The sequence below is a fragment of the Trachymyrmex septentrionalis genome, unplaced genomic scaffold (assembly GCF_001594115.1).
Source record: "Trachymyrmex septentrionalis isolate Tsep2-gDNA-1 unplaced genomic scaffold, Tsep1.0 scaffold14, whole genome shotgun sequence".
Classification (NCBI taxonomy): Eukaryota; Metazoa; Arthropoda; class Insecta; order Hymenoptera; family Formicidae; genus Trachymyrmex; species Trachymyrmex septentrionalis.
In genome coordinates this window covers 4,426,773-4,436,974 of record NW_017304543.1, presented here as the reverse complement: position 1 = coordinate 4,436,974, position 10,202 = coordinate 4,426,773, and the positions used below count along the sequence as shown (strand labels likewise).

Sequence of the window (10,202 nt, the reverse complement as noted above, 5' to 3'; positions counted from 1 at the left end):
CCCCCCCCCCCCCCGCCACAGATAAATACTTTAGTTTAAATTTACTCTCGTAATTTCAAGGAAGAGAATTCAATATTATATGGTTTGTATTGTACGCGTATTTTATATTGTACTCTGCGTCGAACTGTTGTATAAACATTACACAAGTCGACTTTTCGCGAGATACAGCAAGCATACGGTCCTATTATGCGAAAAGCATTGCTGAAAAGTAGTTTAAATCAAGCCTGGAATGATACATAATGCATTGTCTAATGGTACGGAACTTCCTTTAATCCGCATTGTTCCAGTAAATATGCAATATTGCGCTCCAATTAAGTTAATTTATACCGACATGTTGTAAATGCGCGGAATTTCCGAGCAGCAATTCCGGGCCAAATGTCGGATGCAACCCTAAATCTCAACGCATCTGCTAAATGCAATATGACAAGGATAAAGCTCCATTTGTCGTATGACGTAATTTCCAAAGCAACTATCCATTTAAAAAATATACATATAAACTAATAAAAAATAATTTGAAAAGTTAATGTAATTTGAATAATTAAAATTTAATGATCTAATTTTCTTCTCTTCATTTAAGAAATAATGTTTGATTTTTTTAGAAATTTCTTATATTGTGCATATTAAACGAAGAGAAAAGATATTGCAATACCGCGGGTACTTTCATTTTCTTTAAGACAAATAAACAAATTATGTTATCCATTAAAATTTAGTGAATTGATTATTCAAACATAAAAGATTTTTTTAAACATTTCATCGTTCCACGTACTTTAAACTAACACTTCAACCATTAAATATTTTATTTATTAGAGTTGTTGCTTCCTTAACTCTGTTGAAATATTTTCGCGAACAACTTTATTGTACAAATAAAGTATTTAACTTTTTTTGTATATTTATTGAAAATGGCCAGATATTGGCCGAAACGTCTAAGTTAAATCAGAACCTTGGTAATATATTAAAAATATCATAAAAAACAACCTATGCAGGGGTTTCATGCCTCCTTCAGTTAAATTTCATGATTAAAAAAAAACTACTTTCTTATTAATTATATTTAACTTTTATTTATTATTGCTATGAGCTGTAGATATATCACAGTTAAAATATAATCGAATACATCAGTTATAAGTTTCCCTTTTATGTTTTTTTTTTCATTACGCACAAAGCCATTTCTTTTATTTGCAGACTAGTGTAATGAATTTCAACGTATGTAGCTACAGTGACTATAGCCACAAAGCAGCGGCGTTTATATATCTCAAAGAGATTCCTCCCAAATTCTAAAATTGCATTACACTCACACACATGTTTAAATGTATTTGATTACAATTCCTCTTTACTAGTTATTTAAAATTGTTATTGAGTTTAAAGAGATGACGTAAATAGATAACCAGTCTTCTACAATACATAAGGTTATTTCTATTATTTTTCAGATCTTTATAATTTTTACAATTTTCAAAAGAGAAATTGTCTTGAGAGTTTGCATCAAGTTAAAATTATGGCGGCTGTATATGTATGAAGCGGTATGCATAATGGTAATAAGTTTGGTGCGTATATAGAAGCTAAACTTGTTTATAGTTCAAGCTCAGTGTAGAGAATTTTTCAAAATTATAGATAATTAGTTTGGTAAGACAAATATATGCTCAATGAGATATTTTGGCTTATTATTAGATTTAACGAACAATACTTCATATAACTTCATATAACCTCATACTTCTTTGATTGATGCAAAGCTAATTTTTTATTAATCAAAGCGCAGGAAACATCATTGCAAGTACATTCCATATTAAATTTATAACATACTATTCTTGAAATTATAAATCCATTTTAAACTTCACTTAAATTAACAGATCATAATTAAATTTCTATTAAAATTATAATTGTACAGAATTTTCCATTTTTTAAATTTATTTGCATTTTTTTAAGTATAAGTCTCCGCTTTTCATTATTTTCAATTGTTCATAATTTAAAAACTCGATTTTTTAAGATTCAATTTTTATTAATTTTCGGAATGTAATTTTGAAGAGATGATATAAATTAAGAGAATTGATAAACAAGCGTGGCGATTATAAATCTAAAACTTAGAGAGTTGTGAGTTAATTTGTTTATATACTATCCTTTCTAAAACCCCCAGATTCAAATCCAGGAACATTGGATTTTTATTCGATCGCCTCTCGAAAGACAATGACAAATCACTAAAAGTATCTATATGCCACTAAGAATATGTGTAAGAACCTTTCTTAATCAGCCATTCGGAATCGGCATTAAAATGTAGGTCCCACAAATTGACTCCACGCAAAAAAATATTTTGCTGATCCACTAGAATTATAGCTGTTTTTTTGTATCTGATAGAAATGTATTATCATACGCATAGAATTTATAGCACAATCTAAAGTCTATCTCTGTCATCTATATGATTAAATGCAATACATATCCAATATCGCAGTACTTGCTAGAAATTTATTTACTTTAGGTATTTTTTATATTTGATAATTTTCGCTGTAACAAAATCACTTTTTGGAGTGTCCTGTAAAAATTGAAAATGCTATTAAAATTTTCAAGGAAACTGAGGAAGATCAAGGTCTGATTTGGGCCATTCCTTTCACCTTAAAAGAAGCCAAAACCTAATTTAGACTACCGTGCTGATGATACGAATCAAAAGTAATTATGAGTAACTATATATTTCTTCGTTCGTTGATTCACGGGAGTGGTTAAAGATTAACAAATAATTTTCTTCTTTTAAATATTATTGTATTTTAATTTATAATAATAATAAAGTATATGACCAAGAGTACTTCTAATTATGTTAATGAATAACTGTATGATTTTTTTCTCTTATAATTATTGTATAGTATGTTTCATATACGCATATTATTAAATCATAATCATTCCAATTGCATTTATCATATTTCTTCATGGTTTCTATAGAGGCAGCACGTGAAAGAGATAGTATTAGTTAAATGTTACATGCGCGTAGTTCTCGGTTGAGGTTGCCGCGTGTTCACCTTGAAAGTTCTTTATATAGATGGAAGCACCTATTCCTTCAAAAATACTTTCATTCACGTTTATAATATCTTAAGCAAAAAATACTATATCCTTTATTCTTATGTACACACTTTTAACGCGTTTAATATTAAATAACTAATCTTTATTCTAAAGTTGCAATCTTCTACGGATAGATAAAATTTAAATATGTGTATATAAGGACAATTAAAAGTATTATTAAAAATAATTTACTATTTGTATAGGTATTTTCAAGTTAAATTAAATAATTTATAATTTATAATTTCTTTTATTTTAGCAAATTATTAAGATAATTAACATAATTAACAACAGATTTAAAACATATAATATATTTAAGACAATTAAATTTTGTTTGAGTTAATAAGAAAGCTCCTGTCTCTTTCTCTCTTATATATAATAGTATCTTTAGGAAGTGACAGAGATTTGAGTGTCATGACGGTGATTTTTACCGTCAACGTTAACGTAATTTTTGCTTTCTCGCGGAAGTAAATGAGATTTCGGCCGTAAGAAATAGAAGAGCCTCTCTATTTCAGTCAGACTAAAATAAATCAAAAAGATTGGGGAAGATACGAGAGTGGCTGAGAGTAACTTATAACGAGACTCACGTCGTCGCCGGTAACCCATAATTACTGGCGCCGATGAAAAACAAAAAAAAAACAGCGGACGGCCGCCGTGCAGCCACCTTTTAAAAAGGTGTTAAAATGTGCTTTGTGCCTATGCGTTCACGCGGGGTAGGTGTTAATTTAAAACAAACCTAAGGATAGCGCCGATTTGAAATCCGGCCGCCGTGTACTTTTATTCGCCCTGAAATTTGACCAACCGATCTTCGTTTCAGTGGCGTATCAAGAAAATTTCCGCTCTTGCCTCAATATTAGCAACTTTCTCTCTTACATATTAAATATTAAACATTTTAAATAGGTCGTGCAATGTGACTTACTTTTATCTGGGATATATATATATAAAATTAAATTTTTACTACATATATTATTAACTATATATAATATATGTATGTACAGTAAATTATATTTGAGAGTTAATTAATTTTCTTATAGTTTTATAATTTTTTACAAAAAATAAATAAATAATAATAATATTGTAAATATTTTACAAAAATATGACAAAAAAATTATTATCATATAAATAATATATGTAGATATATTCTATATAATAAAATTCATTTCTTAAAAATGGATTCTTGGGTTCGGTAATTTTTGAACACGCCATTGCGACGGCAGATTTTCGTATATAACATGTAATCAGCACAGCAGTTTCGGACCAATTTTTTTTATGTTTACCTCCAGGCAATATGGCCCTTCGCACCTTCCCATTTTTTCTCATCACTCAAAGATGATTTTATGACTCGCGTCCACAAAGCGATGAGCAACGCCCTATAGAAAATCTAAAGCACAAGCTAATCTAGATACATAAACTACAGAGTATACTATTGTTCTCATTGCCATCAAATTATATTATATACAAATCATTTATCAGTAATGTCACTAATATTCATTGTGATATGAGGCAACTCTGCTTATCATCACATTGCAAAAAGACTTTAGGGTTGCGCGCGGACAATTTTTCATGCCGCATCATCATGCTACAATAATGCTCCGATAATAAAAGAGATAAGGAAACCGACTTTCCAGGCAAGCCCCAAGCGCGTATCTAATTCATTACAGATTCGATCGATCTTCTTCGAATCTCCGCAATGCACGTGGTCCAGGCGCTAACGAGACAGCTCCGGAGCCATTAAGATCCCGGCTTATCACGATCGGGATGCAGCACGTGAAAAGACTCTCCTTTTCCAAATTGAAAACGCACCGATATCGCGATGGACAATCGGCGAGGCGTGTATCTGCTTGCCCTCTAATCGCCAGTTAGTCCCGAACGCCGCGATCTGCCGATTTATCGATCCTCAGAATTAGCATTCGAGGCGTGCATCTCGACCGCGGATCTTTCGGGGCCGCAGCCACGTAAATTTTAGGGCTGCGCTCGCACAACTCGGGGGGGTTCACAGTGATCTCACCTGTGATCTATGCGTGGATCATCGACTAGCTGCTCCGACGCGTAGATCACGCACAATACATTCACGCGGTGGATAGGCAGAACATAATAAATCAAGAAATATTAATATCGCGATATAATGATGGTTTTTACGTGAAAGTTTGGCTCGTCGCGCTTCAATAGACCCCCGATTACTTCGGAGTGTAAAACCCGCCGAACGTAGAAACGCAACGGAAACTTGCGTGCATCGCGTCGCTTCGAGAGAAAGAAAGTTCTAATCCGACGGCCTCCATGAAAAACAGACGGGGCGCGTGGCCATATTTTACGGGCGGGGGCGTGAAACGGATAATTTTCGAAGGAAGCAATATCGGATCGTATATCAGGCTGCAGGAACGGCCGCCGTTTGGCTTCAAATTATCGGAAACGAGGGCCAAAACTAATGGGCCCTCGTTAGACCATTTGGCTCCTGCGGGGCACGCCGATGCTGATTCACGCCAATCCGCTCGCTATTTTCGCACCGAAACTAATCGCTTCTTATACTACTCGGACACATACGAAAAGCTTTACGTTTAGAAAGAAGATTATACAAATATGGAGGGGGATACGTTTAAATATTTATGTAATTGTCGCCTTTTTCAGTTTACTGAAAATTACATTTCTCAAACGCGTAAAATGCGATCAAATGCTTTTATAACCGATGCTTTTATACTGTAAATCAAAAGTGTGGAAATTTATACATAGTGAAAGAAATGTGAATACTACCAAATTTGATTTTTAGTAAATCTCCACAGGATGTTGTCGCAGACCGTCCCGGCGATTGCTGTTTGAACCGGCATGGTAAGTATTCTGAAGTTCACATCCGTGTAATTCAGGGATGACAGTAAGAAGATCGGCATTCGATCGGACATGATCCAGAGTAAACCGCGTTTTACCTACGATAAGAGTAAGCGAGAGTAAATGAAGATGGAACTTCATAGTAGATAATTAGTCTTAATTACAGAGTACTGAGCACCTTAATATCTGCTGGAAATATCAAAGCCTCGTCGTGTCTGGCAACGATAGCCTGATTGATCGGCGCATAAGGTAACATCGAATTCCAACAGCCGATTGCGTTCTGATCGATCAAGTTGAAGAACTGAAGTCCGTTCTCATCCATTACGGATGCTGTGCAATGAGAGAGCGGACCTCTCGACGACAACGCCTACATCAAACAAAAATAAATAATGAGACACGATAACTATATTTAATTTGTAATCAAATTACAGATAACAGATCAAATTCAGAAAAGGAGGTGAAATAAATTATAGGATATTGCTATAAAAATGTGAAAAGATATAACAGAAAAAAATAGATAAAGAAAAAACAAAAACATAAGGAATTTCTATTGAATATTTTGCAATTATCAAATCTCAAAGTATCTAAAATAATTTCTTTTCATTTTGTAAAAGAATGTAATGTCGGTATATAATTAAAACCAGACGCAAAGATTTTATTGTAATAATTCTAAAAAGTCTAAACTCCACCTAAAATAAAAAATAAAACCTTTTCAAAATACGATCGTGATAAAGATATTAAAAAAAAATACCTGAAACTCGTGATAACTGTTTTGAGACAGCTGCTGGTCTCTTAGAATCCTCGTGGATACCGCGAATTCTCGATAGCTGCTAAGGGGATGAAAGAAAAGTGTCCGATAGCCGTCTGCTAATATTGGCGACAAACTCATTCCAAAAATACCTTCAGTTCCCCATTGAAAATTCAAGCCTCCTATATTGTAATCACCCGCCAGAGGATCCGGCATAAAATAACTATGCGTTATTCGCCAGGATGTATTTTGCTGCCACGAATACACGATCAGACCGTAGCCAAGTTCATCGGACATATAAGCGAAGGCGTCGTTGCAACCGCCTTTTCCCAAATCAATCGCGATGTTGGCGATAAAAGTGTTCTATATAATAAAAATTGCAAAGTTGAAAATTGAATCAACCAAAAATTTTAAAGATCATATAAAATACAAGTCCAATGTAAAAGGAACTATACTCGATTAATGTCTTCCGATCTGAGCCTGTATTGTCTCAACAACTTGTCTGTGGTCAAATCAAACACGTTCAAAGTATAAGGACAGACTTGTATAGTTGTTTCATCAATTCCTATTGTTCCAGTATCTAACACCCACAGTCTATCACATATATCTACGTGAATCCTGGAAAAAAATACTTAACAAATTTATAAATTTATTAACATTAAATAGAAAAAAATAGAAAAATTTTAAATACTTGTAGTATATATATTTCCATTAAGATTAGTATATATATATTTCGATTAAATTTTCTTTCTTGTCACCTGTAAACAGTGGTCAACCCACTACCACAATCACCCGCCTTATTTTGGGCCCAATTTGGATAAGGTATAAGCTTTGGCGATCTACCTTGATTAGCATCCAACGGTATATAATTCAACGTGGACGGTATTCCTGTGTACAAAACGTTAAGTGTCCGAATCTATTGTTACACTATCATCTTATCTACGAATTTGAATAATTAATTTTGGAGTCAATAATAATTAGTATATAAAGTGCAAGACAAAACGAACATTGATTCGCAACTAAATGGTGTAAAAAGAAAGCTGCGAGAGAAACTAAGGAATGCGTGAAAGGAAGGAATTGCGAAGAGTCCGTGAGGTTCTCCGAAGGAAGTGAAGGGGAGACGAAAGGGTAGAACATTAAAGATCTTACACAACGTGCCGCCGTCATTGTCCGGTCTTTGTGCGACACAAAAAACGGTGGCGCGCGCCAACGTATATAATAAACATAGAGCGTGCAAAAAGATGAAGTGAATAAAGGGCAGCGAGAGCTTGAATAAACCCGTTCGTCGCCGTGTTTCCCTTCCCTCGTGAAGCAGAGGAGAGGCAGAGAGTGTCGGAGGAACCATGAAGGTGGAGGCGGAGGTCGACAAAGACAGAAACGCTCCCATTGAGCGCACACTCGCGGTTTTCGGCGCTTTTTGTCGCGGGCCGGAAGTCGCTCAGACGGGAATCGAGGCGTGTACCTCCTATGGCGATCTTCCGCGTATTATGCCGGCGTCTGCTTCCGGTTCATGACTTTGAAGCATCGCGCCTCGTTTTTGGCAAAAGACCCATTTGTCTGTCGCGTCATAAGATGTTAATCGAGACAATAGCGAAGCCGCAATTAATAATGAATAATATTTCGGACATTTACCATCGCGCCATCGTGGTATCGTGACGAATAGCTTATTCCTCCAGATTTCGATGCCGACTGGCAGAGAATTCTCCGGCACGTATTCACCACTTGCTATCGCTAATTGTCGGCTGCGCTCATCGGGATAAGCGAAATCCATTTTTTTCCAGATGAATTTCTCCAAAAGCGGAGCACGTCCAAATTGCATGCCCCATACTTGAATTCCATCGACGTTTCCAATTCGTAGTAATAGAAAGTTCGAAACAAGGATGCAATTCCAGATGCAATAATTTCTCATTTTTGTTATTCAATCTCTCCCTTTCTGTGTACAGAAATATATTTGTCTATTATCTTAAAAATATTATTATATAATAATTTTTGGAAAAATAACAAATAAATATTACATATTCATAAATATTATATAAATATTCCGTATAGGTACTGTTACATACATCAAACTAATTGTAAGACTACTGATTAAAATTGTGTCTGTGATACATAAAAACAAAAACTCTGTCTGCAGAAAAAATGTGAATTGCCTGTACATATAATATATAATATCCAATATTTTAATAGATACGCACACGTTATTTAATTTACATTTTTACACAATCATTGGACATATATTAGCACTTAACATTTTTAATACGATACGCGTACACGTGTATATATATTTGCAAGGAATCAAGAAAGATTATCGATTTTTATATATCGTTATAAAAAAATCCTTCAGTAAAAGGAATAAAGTATTATGACATATATTTACTAATACTAATTATTCATCATTTCTCTAATCGGTTTTGATATTAACATATATGTATTATATGTATTATAGAAATAAAACATTCATCTTATTCCATTTCAAATATAAAATATATATTAATATAAATAATTAATATATTATATTAATATAAAAAAAATTAACTTTCTACCGCAATATTGTAAAGATAAATTTATAATTAGGTAGTGATGTCAAAATTTATTTAAAGTTAACGAATCAAATGTATCTTCTCCAGCGACTAAATTTACGTGATAAATATATTGAATGTTAATAAATCGAATTTTATGTATTTACCGCGTTTATCCAACGCTTGAATGCGGCATCAGTTTGGATCTTCTTTCGCAGGAATAACCTAGATGTCAGTCAATAAAGTTCCGAGGAAAACGCGATGGAACTAACGGAAGATCGAGTTTCAATCTCCTAGAAACTTGCCGTCACTCTTTCAATCCTAAACTGCGTGTTCTGCAAAATGCTCGCCATATATATGGCACCCAACCCTGTGCGAAACCATGCCCCATATCACGTGGAAACTTATGCCCTGTACGGAGAGAAATGCATCTTGGTATCAGTGAGTGCACCTATGTTCGCATACTTTCCAAGCCGTCAACCAGTACGAATATGCACTTATGCGTATCGACGCGTCAATTTAATTGATTGCGGAAGAGGGATTTTACGCGTGCCTTAACGCTTTAGTACCGAATCCATCATGTTTTTAGATAATCATAATTTGTTATAAAACATTCGTATGTGAAATGTCTCATTTTTATTAAATTATATCTGAGTCACAAGTTTGGGGTTGATTATTAAATTATTTAGAAATGAGATTATTGCCATCTCAATGCAAGTTATAAGAATTCACAAAACAATTAAAATAAATATATAAATATAAAATATAAATAAGGACTCTCAATTTTCAGCAATAAAAATTTGATAAGACTAATAAGAGTTATGCGCAGTTGTAACAGCGAAGAGATAAGCAAAGCAAATAAATCTCAGGTGCTGCTGGGTATCTTCGATTTATTTCGAACGTTTCAGCTCCTTTCGGAGTCATCCTTAGTGAATACAAAATCAAATAACTTCCATTGAGAGCAAGTCACTTGCGGATTGCCAGAAATGAAACATATAGGGGGGAAAAGATAAAAAACGAAGCTCAGAGAAATAACGATTCACATTTATAACATTGAAGAAGAAATTACATTGTATAATATA

General features: G+C 33.9%; 1 protein-coding gene across 1 annotated transcript; it reads right to left on the bottom strand.

Moving 5' to 3' along the window:
* Positions 1-5,650: 5,650 nt before the first annotated feature.
* Positions 5,651-9,471, bottom strand: LOC108745631 (protein yellow-like). The gene is made up of 7 exons (XM_018481912.1): positions 9,288-9,471; positions 8,234-8,534; positions 7,360-7,489; positions 7,057-7,219; positions 6,605-6,964; positions 6,032-6,220; positions 5,651-5,951 (listed from the first exon to the last, which is right to left on the bottom strand). The coding sequence occupies exons 2-7, from the start codon at positions 8,508-8,510 to the stop codon at positions 5,778-5,780; spliced, it is 1,293 nt and encodes a 430-aa protein (XP_018337414.1). The 5' UTR covers positions 8,511-8,534; positions 9,288-9,471; the 3' UTR covers positions 5,651-5,777.
* Positions 9,472-10,202: the final 731 nt, after the last annotated feature.